The 18403-nt window shown below is 47.2% G+C and overlaps 1 protein-coding gene across 1 annotated transcript in view; it reads right to left on the reverse strand.

Moving 5' to 3' along the window:
* Positions 1 to 18403, reverse strand: part of STING1 (stimulator of interferon response cGAMP interactor 1) — a 58120-nt gene that overhangs the window by 24373 nt on the left and 15344 nt on the right. Inside the window, exons 3-4 of the mRNA XM_075859957.1 lie at positions 8189 to 8297; positions 6767 to 7005 (exon numbers count right to left, since the gene is read on the reverse strand). Of these exons, the coding sequence (XP_075716072.1) occupies positions 6767 to 7005; positions 8189 to 8297 (348 nt within the window). The remainder of the gene's footprint in view (positions 1 to 6766; positions 7006 to 8188; positions 8298 to 18403) is intronic.

Below are 18403 nucleotides of genomic sequence, written 5' to 3' on the forward strand. Positions count from 1 at the left end.
ACTGAATGTCCATCACTAATGGAGGCTAAATCTGTAGTGCTATATATCAGTGCTAAAAAAGACTGTAGTATTATAATTACTGAATACTACAGTAAATTTAGACTAAAACGATAAGGCTACAGTAACCACTGATACTAAATGTAACACTATATTTTAGAAAAACTGTAGTATAAGAAATATACTACAGTAAATTGACACTAACTTTAGAAAAATTGTATAGCTAAAATGACATCAAATGCTGTGTATTGTTTTTTATTATAAAACGGATGCTAACCTATAAATCCGCTACCCTAATGCCGTACCTATACAGGTACTAGCTACACCTAATCATCTCACCTAAACTACTGCTACCCCAATGTCCTACCTATACAGGTACTAGCTACACCTAATCAGCTCACCTAAACTACTGCTACCCTAATGTCCTACCTATACAGGTACTAGCTACACCTAATCAGCTCACCTAAACTACTGCTACCCTAATGTCCTACCTATACAGGTACTAGCTACACCTAATCAGCTCACCTAAACTACAGCTACCCTAATGTCCTACCTATACAGGTACTAGCTACATCTAATCAGCTCACCTAAACTACTGCTAGCCTAATGTCCTACCTATACAGGTACTAGCTACACCTTATCAGCTCACTTAAACTACTGCTACCCTAAAGTCCTACCTATACAGGTACTAGCTACACCTAATCAGCTCACCTAAACTACTGGTACCCCAATGTCCTACCTATACAGGTACTAGCTACACCTAATCAGCTCACCTAAACTACTGCTACCCTAATGTCCTTTTTTAACGATTTTGCAGTTTTATATATATAAAAAAAGGCCCAAAAAACAGGAGCAGGGACTGGGAAAGGGAAATTTAGGGATCACTAGTTGGACATTGGTCTGTCTATGCAGACCGGCCAATCGTAGCAATCGGTAGGTGGCGCCAGCACCCTATGAATACACAACAGTGATAGGTTAAAGTGACAAAAAAGCCACGATTGGCCGGTTTGAATTGACCGGCCAATTGCAGTGATCGCTGATGCTGGGAGTTGAGTAAAGAGGGTGGTTGTCACGATGCGGGGTGCGGACGCACTGGGCCGTACCACGTAGCGGGGATGGCAGCTGGCCAAACCGGAAAGTACACAGTTCAATGGTTCAGCGAGAGTACCTGAGGCAATCGTAGGCAGTAGCGAGGCGGACACGTCCAGAACCAGGCGGAGGGAAGTCGTTCGGTGAGGCGTAGCAGGGCAGCGTAGACTGTAGGACAGCACGGTAGGTAGCACAGGACGGCAATAGCACTAGGTAGCACGGAAACAGGATACAGGATACGGAATACAGGAGCAGGGTACACTGGGAGGCTGGAAGACACTGGGAGACCATAAGCAAGACGAACAACGGGAAAACTAACAACGCTCTGGCAAAGGGCAAGAGGGCAGAGCCCTTTTTATAGCCCAGGGCATCCTGGGCCAGATTGCAGTTTTTGCTAAAACGCGCGCACTGGCCCTTTAAGGCCGTGCACGCGCGGGTGTGCGCACCCGCCGGAGACACTCGGAATCCGGAAGAGAGTGCCGGCGCCTGACTGGGGGAAGACGCTGCAGGCAGGTAAGCTGTCCATGGCCACGGCCGTCGGGGTTAACGACCGATCGACGGGCCGTGGCCATAGACGTTACAGTATCCCCCCTCTTACGCCCCCTCTTCTTGGGACCAGAGCGAGAGAGAAACTTCCTCACAAGGGCAGGGGCATCGATGTTCTCCTCTGGCTCCCAAGACCTCTCTTCTGGGCCGAACCCCCTACAGTCCACCAAATAAAATGTCCTTCCTCCCACCTTCTTGGTAGCCAGAATCTCCTTTACCTCGAAAGTCCCAGATGGGCCGCCAGGAACCACTGTGGGACTAGGAGTCCTGGAGTATCGGTTCAGGACCACCGGTTTTAGCAGGGAGATGTGAAAGGAGTTAGGAATCCTGAGAGTGGGGGGGAGCCGCAGCTTGTAGGATACCGGGTTAACTTGTAGCAGGACTTCAAAGGGACCAAGGAACCTCGGGGCAAATTTGCATGACGGCACCTTCAGCCGGATATTCCTAGAAGACAGCCAGACTTTAGTCCCTGGAAGGACCTGCGGAGGAACCCGTCTTCTTGTATCTGCCTTTCTCTTCATGCGGTCCACCGCCAAGAGGATAGAAGATCGGGTCTGTTGCCATATCTGTAGAAAGTCCCTGAAGGTGGAGTCGGCTGCAGGCACCTGGGACATTGTAGAAACAGGAAGAGGTATACGAGGATGTTGGCCATAGACGATGAAAAATGGACTGGATGTGGTCGACTCACTGGTGTGGTTGCTATAGGAGAACTCTGCCCACGGGAGCAACTGCTCCCAATCATCATGGCGCCTGGACACAAAGTGACGTAGGTAGTTCTCCATAATCTGGTTAACTCTCTCGACTTGCCCGTTGGACTGGGGATGATAGGCCGAAGAGAAGTCCAATTTCACACCAAGGAGCCCGCAGAGTGCTCTCCAAAACTTCGAGGTGAACTGGACACCTCTGTCCGAGACAATATGCAGGGGCAATCCGTGCAGACGGAAGATGTGCTGTATGAAGAGGTCAGCCAACCGTGTAGCAGACGGCAGAGCGGTCAACGGGATGAAGTGAGCCATCTTGTAAAATCGATCCACCACCACCCAGATCACACTGCAACTCGCAGAAGGAGGAATATCCGTGACGAAGTCCATAGCGACATGTTGCCACGGGGCAACGGGCACAGGCAGTGGTTGGAGCAGGCCCACAGGTCTGGAGTGAGCAACTTTATTTGCTGCACAGAGGAGACAAAGTCCATGACATCTTTGGGCAGCGTGGGCCACCAGAACTGACGGGTGATTAACTCTTGGGTCTTACGAGCACCCGCGTGACCTGCCAGCTTAGAGCTGTGACCCCAGCGAAGAATTCTTCCTCGGTCAACCAGACGCACAAAAGTCCTACCCGGAGGAATGTCTCTGACTTGCAGGGGATTCACAGAGAAGATACAGGATGGGTCAATGATATTCTGTGGAGATTCCATGGCGTCCTCGGTCTCGAAAGATCTAGACAAGGCATCGGCCCTCACATTCTTGCCGGCGGGACGGTAGTGGAGTTCGAACCGGAACCGAGCAAAGAACAACGACCACCTGGCTTGACGAGGATTCAACCGCTGTGCCGTCTGTAGGTAGGTCAAATTCTTGTGCTCCGTGAAGATCAGGATAGGGTGAACCGCGCCTTCCAGTAGGTGTCTCCACTCCTGCAGAGCCAGTTTGATGGCCAGTAACTCCCGGTCCCCAATCGAGTAGTTACGCTCTGCGGGAGAAAACAGCTTGGAATAGTAGCCGCATACCACGGCCTTGCCTTTTGGTCTTTTCTGGAACAACAGTGCACCAGCACCCACCGAGGAGGCGTCCACCTCTAACGAAAACTGTAAGGATACGTCCGGATGGTGCAGAATGGAGGCAGATGTGAAGGCTTTCCTTAAGGATTCAAATGCGGCTCCGGGGTCCACATCTTGGCATTCATACCTTTCTTAGTGAGGGTGGAGATAGGTGCTGTCAAAGATGAGAAGTTGGGGATGAAGAGTCGGTAGAAGTTGGCGAATCCTAGAAAGCGTTGGATGGCCCTTAAGCCTTGTGGGCATGGCCACTCCAGGACGGCCTTTACCTTCTGGGGATCCATCTTGAGACCCTGATCTGAGATAATATAGCCCAGGAAGGATAGAGACCTCTTCTCGAACACACACTTCTCCAACTTGGCGTAAAGTCGATTCACTCTTAGACGGAGCAACACCTGGCGGACATGACTTTGATGAGTTACTGGGTCTGGGGAAAAAATCAGAATGTCATCGAGATACACCACAACACAAACATAAAGGAGATCACGAAAAATGTCATTGACAAATTCTTGAAATACTGCGGGAGCGTTACACAGGCCGAAGGGCATGACTAAGTATTCGTAATGCCCATCACGAGTATTAAAGGCAGTCTTCCACTCGTCACCTCGATGAATCTGGATCAGATTATAGGCCCCCCGCAGGTCCAGTTTAGAAAAAAAATTTGCCCCCCGTATGCGATCAAACAGTTCAGAAATTAAAGGCAGAGGATACCTGTTCTTCACCGTGATCTGGTTTAGGCCTCGGTAGTCGATGCAAGGTCGTAATGATCCATCTTTCTTTTTAACAAAGAAGAACCCTGCTCCGGCCGGGGATGAAGATTTACGAATGAAACCCCTCTCCAGGTTCTCCTTGATGTAAGCCGACATGGACTGGGTCTCTGGCAAGGAGAGAGGGTACACTCTACCACGAGGGGGAGACGATTCCAGAACCAGGTCGATTGGGCAGTCATATGCCCGGTGTGGCGGCAAGGTCTCGGCCTCCTTTTTATTGAAGACATCGCCGAACATGGAGAAACAGAGGAGCAAACCTGCCAACGACTGAAGATGAGTGGGCTGTGGCGACTGGATGTGACTCAGACAGCGGTCAAGACACTTCGGGCCCCACTGGAGAACCTCTCCAGAGTTCCAATCCAGGACGGGGGCGTGCAGACGAAGCCAAGGCAACCCCAGCAGCACGGGGTTGACGGCCTTGGACAGGACGAACAGAGAGATGATCTCAGCATGAAGGGCTCCCACTTGGAGTTTCAACGGTTTGGTTATGGACACAACTGGATCTTGTAATGGCAGTCCATCCACCAAGGCAACGATCAGCGGCCTTTCAAGCGGGGTAGTAGGCAACTGTAGGAGATCCACAAGATCCTGGCAGATGAAGTTGGCTGCCGAGCCGGAGTCCAGATATGCGGAGACCTGACCTGGCCTTGCCAGCAATGATGGTTACAGGGATAAATAGCTTGGAGGAGAGTTCTTGCTTCAATGTGTTGACGCCTGGGGTTGTCTCTCCAACCAAGCCTAGGCGCTGGGGTTTTTTGGGGACACAGACGCACGACGTGGCCAGCGAGGCCGCAATATAAGCACAGTCCAGAGGTGCGCCTGCGCTGTTTCTCCTGGACCGATAATTTTAGTCGGTCAACTTGCATCGGAACCTCGGGCAAAGCGACAGAAGCAGGCAAGAGGGGTTTCTGAAAGTTGGGCGCCAGTCTAGGACGCCGGCGCTCCTGACGAACCTCATGTGATCTCTCCCTCAGCCTTATGTCAACCCGAGTGGCAAGCAGAATCAAGTCGTCCAACGCGGGAGGCAGGTCTCGAGCAGACAGTTCGTCCTTGATCTCGGGCGACAGGCCATGCCAATAGGATGCCACAAATGCCTCATTGTTCCAGGATAGCTCCCCTGCCAGAGTCCGGAACTGAATAGTATACTCGCCCATGGAGTTGTCCTCTTGGCGAAGGTTGAAGATGGCGGTGGCGGCTGATGAGACTCGCCCTGGCTCCTCAAAAACGGTTCGGAATATTCGTACGAACTCCTGGAAGTCTCGGGTCTCGGGTCCCTGACGTTCCCAGATAGGGTTAGCCCATGCCAGGGCCTTGCCGGTCAGGAGGGAGATGATAAATGCGATCTTGGCTCCATCTGATGGAAATGCCCGAGAGTGCAGGGTAAAATGAATGTGGCATTGGTTCAGGAACCCCCGACAAGCACTGGCGTCTCCATCGAACTGAGAGGGCAATGGCAGCGAGAACCGAGGGTCCGTACAGGAACTGCCAGAAGGAGCAACAGGAGGGTCGGCTTGAGGAACTTGCATAGAAGCAGGAATGGAGGCAACTAGCGTCCCTAGCTGCTGCGCCATAGAGTCCACGGCCACGAGGAGCTGGTCCTGCCTAGTTCGGAGATCCAGCAGATCCGCCTGCATGGCTTGGGAGGGTGACAAGCCCTTGAATTGGCCAGCGGGGTCCATGGCCAGAGCGTACTGTCACGATGCGGGGTGTGGACCCACTGGGCCGTACCGCGTAGCGGGGATGACAGCTGGCCAAACCGGAAAGTACACAGTTCAATGGTTCAGCGAGAGTACCTGAGGCAATCGTAGGCAGTAGCAAGGCGGACACGTCCAGAACCAGGCGGAGGGAAGTCGTTCGGTGAGGCGTAGCAGGGCAGCGTAGACTGTAGGACAGCACGGTAGGTAGCACAGCACGGCAATAGCACTAGGTAGCACGGAAACAGGATACGGGATACGGAATACAGGAGCAGGGTACACTGGGAGGCTGGAAGACACTGGGAGACCATAAGCAAGACGAACAACGGGAAAACTAACAACGCTCTGGCAAAGGGCAAGAGGGCAGAGCCCTTTTTATAGCCCAGGGCATCCTGGGCCAGATTGCAGTTTTTGCAAAAACGCGCGCACTGGCCCTTTAAGGCCGTGCACGCGCGGGCGCGCGCACCCGCCGGAGACACTCGGAATCCGGAAGAGAGTGCTGGCGCCTGACTGGGGGACGACGCTGCAGGCAGGTAAGCTGTCCATGGCCACGGCCGTCGGGGTTAACGACCGATCGACGGGCCGTGGCCATAGACGTTACAGTGGTCATATACATTGGATTGCATTAAGTCCTTAATGACAGCGACGTAATAGTACATGGTATGTTTTTAAGGGGTCAAGAGGCAGATCAATCATGGTAATAATGACCTAATAATGATTATAGTTGATTAGATCACTGCAGGAGATTTAGGGTGCACAATGCTGCCGAGCCACGGTAATTGCAAAAACCTCACGCATTTACTGTAAATTATATCGGTTTCAGAGCAAGTAAAAGTCATAAGATCTAATTATGCCTGTGCTTACTAGGTACAGTATATGTATAAAATGCAACATACCCGGTGCTCTTCATCCAGAATGCGATAGACATTGTTTTTAAATATTCTTGCTTTGATGCCAGCCCGATCCATGTAGAATGGAGGAATCTCTTTGATATATGTTATATTATTGTCTACCTCCTCTAAGTCATTATATATTTTGCAACTTAAAGGCATCAGAATATACAGCTTCAGAGTTTCTGGAGACCTCAATAAATTGTTGTTCTCTTCATTGAATTTTTTTATCAAACTTTTTAAGACTATAAAACAAAAGTGCAATTGATAGATGAAACATTTTATAGGCAGTGGAATTGAAGCTAAATTGTCTAAATATTCTAATACAGCAACTGATATATGGTAATCATTTTTATGTTACATCCCAGCCATTGAATATTATTTACTAACAACAAGATATATGCTCATGAAATGTATTGCTATCCTATGTTCCACTGCATGGATAACAGAGAGCGAATGTAAATTTGTCTGCAATAATGTATTGAATATTTTTGGGGGGTTTGTGGATCTCATTGAACATGTGCACAATATCTGGCATAATGTACCCCCTACATTTAAATATTAGAAGTCACCAAGGACTTCCGTAACCCTATAAAAGTATGAGGCCATAGGTGCCTGAGGTTCTGACATCTAAATGTGAAGTTTATACTAATATTATTTACAAACATGTCAATGGAAAATTGCCATTGATGTGTATTATATGCAATATAACCATATCATTTGCATCCCACCCCTCAGTATATGTAATAAATAAGGAAGCGTTCAGTATTATAATATTCCCAACATATAAAGGAACAGACTTTTAACTTTTCTGGAGTAAACAGAATGGATGCCAAGCAAATACCTTTAAATTAAAAATTGTCTTGAGTTTATTGTTATTCACAAAGAAAAGATGAAACAAAAGGGCGCCAAATAGATTTGTATATGGCAGAAACTGAATTTCGTGAAAAGGAAACACTTTTTTTCTAAATTAAAAATGGTGTAAAATTTTAAAAATAAATGAAAATATACACGATTGTTATTGCCATGTCCGTAGCGTCCCAAACGATAAAATTGTCACATTATTTAACTCAAGGTGATTGCCATAAAAAAGTTAAATAAGAAACAATGAGTTACTTTTTGTTCACGCTGCCTCCCAAAAAACATAATAAAAAGTGACCAAAAAGTCATATGTACTCCAAAATAGCAACAATGAAAATGTCAACACATTTTGAGAGGTATGGCTCTCAGAATATGGCGACTCAAAAATAAATAGAGAAGATATACTGACCACAGCACGATTTCCCGAGAGGATCCGAAGTGGATCAGACCTAAAGACGGTCTATCATGACGCTAGATGAGGTTAGATGTTGCTACTCTTTATTTTTACACTTTATTTTTGCCATATACCTGCTCAACGGTCACAACACGTAATACAAGGTTTTATACCTGGCAAGATAAACTTTAAATATCCAACATAATAAGACCAGGCAAGTCCATGAGCCACATTCAACTTTTTCTTTTCAGTTATTTGAGATATCGCTGCCTGTGTTGGGTCCTACAGGAAAATAAATGTTAATGCTGTTAAAACCCTAATAACAAAATACTCACAGTTTCACAGATTTCAGTGGCATTCTATATACCTGACATGTAGCATGGAATTACTACAATACTCCAATAAATCAACTGCAATATCAGCAATATTACAGTCGGCTCTCATGGATAGAACCATGGAGACTGTCCTTCCTATTCAGGGGAGCAGAATATAAAGACTATGAGAGATTTTATTAAATCCCCAAAAGTCGCAATATGCAGGGAAAATTGCGACATTTGGGCAGTTAAAGGGGTTGTACCAGAATCAACAATTATCATGTATCCACGGAATAGGTGATAATTCTAATTGCTGGGGATCCCACTGCTCGGACACTCACCAATAGGAGAACTAGGGTCCTGATCGCAGTGAGGAGAACTTTGAATGGAGAGGCGGTCAACCATGCGCGCTAACGCTCCATTTAAACTCTATGGTAATGACGGAAACAGCCAAGTACAGCACCCACCACTCCTCCATTCAAGCTTCTCCTCATTTCGGGGGGTGCAGTAAGGAGAAACTGGGGTTCGGAACCCCTGTTCTTGCGATCAGTGGGGGTCCCAGCATTGGGGCCACCAGTACTGAGACAAATATCACCTATTCTATAATTTAAATAAATTGGTTGCAAAGGTGGAGATATATTGGAATGAGCACATGAGATTCAGATAATTAACTGAAGAAATCAATGGATCAACATTCAGCAAAGTCATATAGACAACTAATGCCTTGTTATATGGGCGCATTTTAGAGTCTGTATTCTGGACAAAATACCACACGGTTGTACTGAGACAGACTTAAAGGATCCTATAGTGATCTAAGTGTGGTTTAGTAGAATTCCGGGTATTGCAGCCAGAAAGTGGAAAAAAAAATAAGCCCATATTACAGCCTTCCGAAAGCGACCTAAGATTTTACACTACAGGCATCATTATAACAAAGGGAAATTATACACTATGGGGATAATCATTTTAGACATATAATTGGTTTAATTATTGTTCTACATATGTCAGTGATTCAGAAGATGATTGGATGTTGTTGTGGAACAGAGATCTGAGTACATGCAAGGTTACTTATTTAACAGCAATGCCACATTTTACATATCTGATTTCTCTATCCACCTGTCTGTTGGTTTGTGCTCATCACACAGACTTTTGTTTCTTCGGTCATTTTGTCTTCTGTGATATATAAAAGACATGTTTTGTTTTTTTCCTAAAAATATTTTATTAAGGAGAATAAGAGTAAGAGGAATTTCAAATTAAACAATACGGATGTGTTTGCATGTTACATGTAATACAAAAAATGGATTAAAACAGAAATACGTTGTATAGTGTCTCTCGAGTCAGGAAACAAACAAAAATATTGAATAAATGTATCTGAAACGGTTGCAAAGCTAAAGTATATATATATTAAGATATAAAGAGAAATATAGACCCAGCATACGCAATGAATGCATCTAAAGAAGGAAGGTTTGTTTATTAAATGATCAACGCAGTAATAGACAACAGATGCACTTAAATTTCCATATCAATAAATTGTATACGTACAGTGGGGTTTATTAGGGGCTCTATCCCCAGAGGACCAACATTGTGAAGAAAAGCAAAGAAATTAGGTATAGCGGAAACACATAATTGGGGTAAGTTGAACTGCACTGTGTGAGAGGATTGGTGTAACGTCTATGGCCGAGGGCCGTCGTTCAGACTTACCCTCTGACGGCCCCGGACATGGACGTCTGCGTTCTCGGCGGCATCTCCCTCCAGGGAGACGCCGGCACTCACTTCCGGGTTCTGGGACTGTTTCCTGCAGGGCGCACGTGCCCGCCCGTGCATGACCTTAAAGGGCCAGTACTCATCCAGTTGTTATTAATCAGTAATTAGCCCAAAATGCTGCTGGACTATAAAAAGGACTCTGCCCCCATGATCCTTGCCTGAGTGTTGTTGTATACATAAAGTTTGTCTTAAAAATGGTCTCCCAGTGTTTTCCAGTTCCCAGTGTTACCCGTTCCTGCTGCCTGTACCCTTTATCCCGTGCTACCGTGCCTCTGTGCCATCTACAGTAAAAGTGAAGTTGTGTCTTCCGCTGCATCTACTGTACCATCTACAGTGAAAGTCAAGTGGTGTCTTCCGCTGCATCTACTGTGCCATCTACAGTGAAAGTCAAGTTGTGTCACCGCTACTGTCTACATTGCCTCGGGTACCCTTTCTGGACTATAGACATTGTTTTGTACCTAGTTGGCCAGCTGCTATCCCGCTACGTGGTACGGCCCAGGGGGTCCACACCCCGCGCCGTGACAGTACGCTCAGGCCATGGATTCCGCTGAATTCAAGGGCCTGTCACCCTCCCAAAAAATGCAGGCTGACCTGCAGGATCTGCGAGCACGACAGGATCAACTCCTTGTGGCAGTAGACTCCATGGCATAGCAGCTAGGGGCGCTAGTTGCTTCCTTCTCTGCTCCTATTCAAGCTCCTCGGATCGATCCTCCTGCTACACCTCCTGACAGCTCCGGTTCGGATCCTCGGTTCTCGCTGCCATTGCCACCTCGTTTCCATGGAGATGCAAGTACGTGCAGGGGATTTCCGAACCAATGCCATATCCACTTCGCCCCGGAAACGCCTGAGCATTTCCTTCGGACGGAGCCAGGATCGCCTTCATTATGTTTTTACTTGCCGGAAAGGCGCTGGCGTGGGCGAACCCAATCTGGGAACGACAGAGACCCGAGACCCCGAGACTTCCAGGGCTTTGAGCGGTTATTCTGTACTGTATTCGAGGAACCTGGACGAGTCCCGTTGGCAGCCACTGCTATCTTGAACCTTCGCCAGGAGGACGCCTCCGTGGGCGAATACACCATCTCGTTCCGGAGCCTGGCAGGAGAACTGTCCTGGAACAATGAGTTGTTGGTAGCGTCCTTCTGGCATTGCCTATCGCCCGAGATCAAGGACGAACTTGCTGCTCGAGATCTACCAGTTGCCTTGGACGACCTGATTCTACTTGCTACTCGAGTGGACATAGGGCTCAGAGAGAGATCTCAAGAGATTTGACAGGAGAAACGGCTTCCTAGACTGGCACCCAACATCCAGCAACCTCTCTTGCCTTCTTCTACTGCTCCACCAGAGGTTCCGATGCAGGTGGATCGGCTTAAACTGTCCGTTCAAGAGAAACAGCGCAGGCGCACCTCTGGACTCTGTTTATATTGCGGCCTCGCCGGCCATGTCGTGCGTCTGTGTCCCCAGAAGCCAAAAAAAACCAACGTCTAGGATTGATTGGAGAGACAACCCTGGGCGATACTGCACTTAATAGAGAGCTCTCCTCCAAATTGTTCATTCCTGTGACCATCGTCACTGGCGAGAGGTCCCATCCAGTCTCTGCCTACCTGGACTCTGGCTCTGCAGCCAATTTCATCTGCCAAGACCTTGTGGATCTTCTTCTGTTGCCCACTGTTCTGCTGGAAAGGCCGTTGATTGTTGCCTCGGTAGATGGACTGCCTTTGCCTGACCCAGTTTTGTCTGTGACCAAGCCGTTAAGACTCCAAGTGGGAGTTCTTCACTCTGAACTCATCTTGTTTGTCCTGCCCTAGGCCGTCAACCCTGTGCTGCTGGGTTTGCCTTGGCTCCGTCTACACACCCCAGTCCTGGATTGGAACTCTAGAGAGGTTCTCCAGTGGGGCCCCAAGTGTCACGACCGTTGTCTGGTGCATGACCATCCGCCTCAGTCTCCTCCGCATCAGTCACTGGCAGGGTGGCCTCCTTGTTACTCTCTGTTCTCAGATGTCTTCAACAAGAAGGAAGCAGAGACATTGCCACCACATCGAGCATATGATTTCCCTATCATCTTGGTTCCTGATTCGTCCCCTCCTCGCGGTAGAGTATACCCTCTCTCCTTGCCTGAGACCCAGTCTATGTCAGCCTACATTAAGGAGAATCTGGAGAGGGGCTTCATACAAAAATCCTCATCCCCGGCCGAAGCTGGATTTTTCTTTGTCAAGAAGAAAGATGGATCCCTCCGACCCTGCATTGACTGCCGAGGCCTCAACCAGATCACGGTGAAGAACAGGTACCCATTGACTTTGATTTCGGAACTGTTTGATCGCATACGGGGGGCAAATTTTTTTTCTAAGCTAGACCTGTGGGGGGCTTACAATCTAATCCGGATTAGTCAGGGTGACGAGTGGAAGACTGCATTTAATACACGTCATGGACACTACGAATATCTGGTCATGCCCTTCGGCCTGTGTAATGTCCCCGCGGTGTTACAAGAATTTGTCAATTAAATTTTTTGTGATCTCCTCTATATCTGTGTTGTGGTGTATCTAGATAACATTTAAATTTTTTTCCCCAGATCTTGTGACTCATCAGGGTCATGACCGCCAGGTGTTGCTTCGATTAAGGGAAAATCATCTTTATGTCAAGCTGGAGAAGTGCGTGTTTGAAAAGAAGTCTCTACCCTTCCTGGGCTATATCATCTCCGATCAGGGTCTCAAGATGGACCCTGAGAAGGTAAAGACTGTCCTGAAAAGACCACGTCCCCAAGGCTTAAGGGCCATACAACGCTTCCTGGCATTCGCCAACTCCTACCGGCTGTTCATCCCCAACTTCTCTTCATTAACAGCTCCCATCTCCACCCTCACTAAAAAGGGCATGAATGCCAATGTGTGGACTCCAGAAGCAGAAGTCGCATTTAAAACCTTAAAAAAGGCGTTCACATCAGTCTCTATTCTTCATCACCCTGATGTATCCCTACAGTTTTCATTAGAGGTGGTTGCTTCCTCTGTTGGTGGTGGTGCACTTTTGTTCCAGAGAAGTTCGAAAGGCAAGACTGTGGTATGTGGCTAGTATTCTAAGCTGTTTTCTCCCGCAGAGCGCAACTACTCGATTGAGGATCGGGAGTTACTGGCCATCAAGCTGGCCCTGCAGGAGTGGAGACACATACTGGAAGGTGCAGCTCATTCTATCCTGACCTATCTACAGACGGTTCAACGGCTGAATCCTTGTAAAGCCAGGTAGTTGTTGTTCTTTGCTCGGTTCCGGTTCGAACTCCACTATCAACCTGCCGACAAGAATGTGAGGGCCGATGCCGTGTCTAGGTCGTTTGAAACAGAGGACACTGTGGAGTCCCCACAGAATATTATCGACCCTTCCTGCATCTATTCTGTTAACCCTCCACAAGTTAGAGACATTCCTCCGGGAAGAACATTTGTACGTCTGACAGACGGAGGAAGAATTCTTCGCTGGGGTCACAGTTCTAAGCTAGCAGGTCACGCGGGTGCCCATAAGACCCGAGACCCAATTACCCGTCAGTTCTGGTGGCCCACGCTGCCCAAAGACGTCATGGACTTTGTCTCCTCCTGTACGGTGTGCGCAGCAAACAAAGTTGCCCACTCCAGACCAGCCGGTCTGCTCCAACCACTGCCTGTGCCCGATTCCCCCTGGCAGCATGCTGCTATGGACTTTGTCACAGATCTCCCTTTCTCTGCGGGATGCAGTGTGATCTGGGTGGTGGTGGATCGGTTTTCTAAAATGGCTCATTTTGTTCCCCTCACTGGCCTGCCTTCTGCTGCTCGACTGGCCGACCTCTTCGTTCAACACATCTTCCGTCTGCACGGCTTGCCTCTGCATATTGTCTCGGATCGAGGGGTCCAGTTCACCTCAAAGTTCTGGAGAGCACTCTGCGGCCCCCTCGGTATAAAGTTGGACTTCTCCTTAGCTTTTCATCCTCAATCCAATGGACAAGTCGAAAGGGTTAACCAGATTATGGAGAACTATCTCCATAATCTGGTTACCCAGATTATGGAGAACTATCTGCGGCACTTTGTCTCCAGACGGCATGATGAATGGGTGCAGCTGCTCCCGTGAGCTGAGTTCACCTATAATAACCATACTAGTGAGTCCACCACCTCCAGTCCGTTCTTCATCGTCTACGGCCAATATCCTCATATACCTCTTCCTGTCTCTACTATGTCCCAGGTGCATGCAGCTGACTCTACCTTCAGGGACTTTCTGCAGATATGGCAACAGACACAATCTTCTATTCTGCTGGCGGTGGACCGCATGAAGAGGAAGGCATACACTAGAAGATGAGAACCTCCCCAGTTTCTTCCAGGTACAAAGGTCTGGCTGTCTTCCTGGAGTATCTGGCTGAGGGTGCCGTCTTGCAAGTTTGCTCCCAGGTTCCTCGGACCCTTAGAGATTCTGCTACAAATCAATCCTGTGTTTTACAAGCTTCGGCTGCCTCCTATCCTCAAGATTCCTATCTCCTTCCATGTCTCCTTGCTGAAGCCTGTGGTCCTGAACCACTACTCCAGGACTCCCAGTTCCGCAGTGGCTCCTGGTGGCTCATCAGGGACCTTCGAAGTGAGGGAGATCCTGGCCACCAAGAAAGTGGGAGGAAGGACATTTTATTTGGTGGATTGGAGGGTATTTGGTCCAGAGGAGAGGTCTTGGGAGCCAGAGGAGAACATTGATGCCCCTGTCCTTGTGAAGAGATTTCTCTCCCGCTCTGGCCCCAAGAAGAGGGGTGTAAGAGGGGGGATACTGTAACGTCTATGGCCGAGGGCCGTCGTTCAGACTTACCCTCTGACGGCCCCGGACACGGACGTCTGTGTTCTCAGTGGCATTTCCCTCCATGGAGACGCCGGCACAAACTTACGGGTTCTGGGACTGTTTTCCGCAGGGCGCACATGCCCGCACGAGCACAGCCTTAAAGGGCCAGTACGTGTCCAGTTGTTATTAATCAGTAATTAGCCCAGAATGCTGCTGGGCTATAAAAATGGCTCTGCTCACTTGATCCTTGCCTGAGCATTGTTGTATACCTAAATTTTGTCTTGCAAATGGTCTTCCAGTGTTTTCCAGTTCCCAGTGTTACCCGTTACTGCTGCCTATACCCTATATCCCATGCTACCGTGCCTCTGTGCCATCTACAGTGAAAGAGAAGTCGTGTCTTCCACAGCATCTACTGTACTATCTACAGTGAAAGTCAAGTCGTGTCTTCCACTGCATCTACTGTACCATCTACAGTGAAAGTCAAGTCGTGTCTTCCGCTGCATCTACTGTGCCATCTACAGTGAAAGTCAAGTTGTGTCACCGCTACTGTCTACATTGCCTCAGGTACACTTTCTGGACTATAGACATTGTTTTGTACCTAGTTGGCCAGCTGCTATCCCGCTACGCGGTACGGCCCAGTGGTTCCACACCCCGCGCCGTGACAATTGGATTCATGGAGACCATATAGCGTGACACTTCTCCAGGGCTCCTCGATGTAAGTACACAATTTTCTTATAGGGCCGGAACCTATTTACACTGCCAGCCTACTGTTCTGGGAACTGATTGTGTCATTCATTCAGTTGCGTGAGATCAGCTTCCTGACTTGAAAAAGCGTTTCTTTCAATAATTGACATTGAGATGAGGAGTACTGAGGGGAATCTATCAGTCCCAACAAACACAGTTTAGGGGTCAGAGGAATTGGGACTCCCATTATGTAATTTAGAAATATAATCACCTGTGTCCAATAGCCTTTTATGTAGGGACATTGCCATAAGAAGTGGTTGAAAAGACCCTGACTCCATAAAAGACAATGTTAGCTATAGAAGAGTTAGGGTACGTTTACACGTAGCGTAAACACTGTGGAATTTCTGTCCGGCTTTACTGTGAAGAAATTCCGCAGCATTTTCAGTAGCAGCAAAGTACATGAGATATGAAATCCCATCCACCCGCTAAAGAAAAAACTTGCACAAAACACCGGCGGGAACTGTCTTGCTGTATTAGATTCTCATTCCGCATCATGTAAATTTACATGGCAAAAATGCTGCAGAATTTCCACACAGAAAATCTGAAAAGAAATTCTGCAGTGTTTATGTTACGTCTGAATATAAGGGCTTATTCAGACGAACGTATAATACGTCCGTGCAACGCGCGTGATTGTCACGTGCGTCGCACGGACCTATGTTAGTCAATGGGGCCGTTCAGACTGTCAGTGATTTTCACGCAGTGTATGTCCGCTGCATAAAACTCACGACATGTCCTATATTTGCCCGTTTTTCGCGCATCACGCACCCATTGAAGTCAATGGGTGCATGAAAACCACGCACGGCACACGGACACACTTCCGTGTGCCGCGCATGATGCGCGCTACAGTAGTCAAAACTATGAATGAAAACAGAAAAGCACCACGTGCTTTTCTGTTTACAAACATAAAAGTAGAGTGTCATATGCTGCTGACACATGGAGCTTTTATGGACCTTTTGCACACGCAAAACACAGCATCTTTTGCGCGTGCAAAACGTACCCACTCGTGTGAATCCGGCCTAAGTAAATCATCTTTATTTTCATGGCTGAGGTTTCAGTATTGAGCTGCGCATTAAGGAGCCAGCACATTCAAGGGAATTTATCAACCTTTCTACGTCAGTTTTCTGGAGAAATGTCACAAAAGGGCCCAAAAGTTGCAATATGCATTGAATATTGAGACTTCTGGGCATATTACGCTGCCTTTTCAACTTTTAGAAAAATGGGGGTGGCTTACTAAAAGGGGATGGTGTCATCGGTCATCAACAAATAGATTATAACTGCTTTTCAGCTTTTAGGAAAATGGGGGTGGCTTACTAAAAGGGGATGGTGTTATCGGTCATCAACAAATTTATTATAATTTACAACAGAAAACTGGCGTGAATTATAACCGCAATCTATGCCAGCTCCTAGATTTCAATGTTGGACAAATAAACATAAAAATGAATTCTCACCTCACCACTCTGGCTTTCCCCTCTGGCTCCTTTAGCATGCTACGGCTCATACAAGGCACTGACGCTGGGCAACATCGTGTTTGATGCAGCACTCAGTGCTGCATCTCATATAGGACTCTGACGATGCTCAGCATCAAGACCTTGTATTAGCCGCAGCATGATGAGGGAGCCTGAGGGGACACAGAGGGGAATAGCGAAGAGGAGCGATATGATGAGTATACATTTTTTTCATTTTATGTCTGATGGTGGGGAATGGATGGTGCACAGCCGCGGTAGTTATGATCCAATTATGGTCCATGGCCAGTCGAAAGATGCAACAGCTTTAATAAGAGGCGTGTACTTCTTAATATATCTGTTACATCGTACACTAGCTGTGTCTTATAAACATAATTTATGATGTTCCGATATTTTGTCATAGGATACGACCTCGAGGCAGGGACAGTGTATGACAATTATATATAGGAGAATTTAACAATAGAAGAATCCGTGGCTGTGGTTGTGATATGAAGTTGGCTACACGTGACCAAGAAAACAAATGCATGACCAGAGCTCAGTGATATGCGGAAGCACAAAATGGCATATAAGAACCCTAGCATACATAAAGGTGCCCTCTGTGCTCATTCAGTGTTATACAGTCTTTGGCTGTCTGTTTATCTTGCTGTAGTTCGGCAACAATATTTGTCCAATGTTTCATGTCACATTTTTTGCATTGTTTATATGGTCTTTCCAGGTCATAACTCAGGCATCCTGCCTGAGAACACAGGCTTATTTGGAGGTTATAATTAGTGCTTTTAATTCAAACAATTCTCTTCTTTTTGGTTCTCTTTTCATTTACCGTGCTCAATTTTTTATTTATATTTTTATTCACCATTCTTTAAAGAGACTCTGTCACCACATTATAAGTGCCCTATCTTCTACATAATGTGATCGGCGCTGTAATGTAGATTACAGCAGTGGTTTTTTATTTCGAAAAAAGATAATTTTTGACGGAGTTATGACCTATATTAGCTTTATGCTAATGAGTTTCTCAATGGACAACTGGGCGCGTTTTACTATATGACCAAGTGGGTGTTGTATAGAGGAGTGTATGACGCTGACCAATCAGCGCCATACACTCCTCTCCATTCATTTACACTGCAGATAGCGATATACAGTGAAGGAAATAAGTATTTGATCCCTTGCTGATTTTGTAAGTTTGCCCACTGTCAAAGACATGAACAGTCTAGAATTTTTAGGCTAGGTTAATTTTACCAGTGAGAGATAGATTATATAAAAAAAAAAAAAAAAAAGAAAATCACATAGTCAAAATTAGATATATTTATTTGCATTGTGCACAGAGAAATAAGTATTTGAT

Source organism: Rhinoderma darwinii, chromosome 3 (assembly GCF_050947455.1).
Source record: "Rhinoderma darwinii isolate aRhiDar2 chromosome 3, aRhiDar2.hap1, whole genome shotgun sequence".
Classification (NCBI taxonomy): Eukaryota; Metazoa; Chordata; class Amphibia; order Anura; family Rhinodermatidae; genus Rhinoderma; species Rhinoderma darwinii.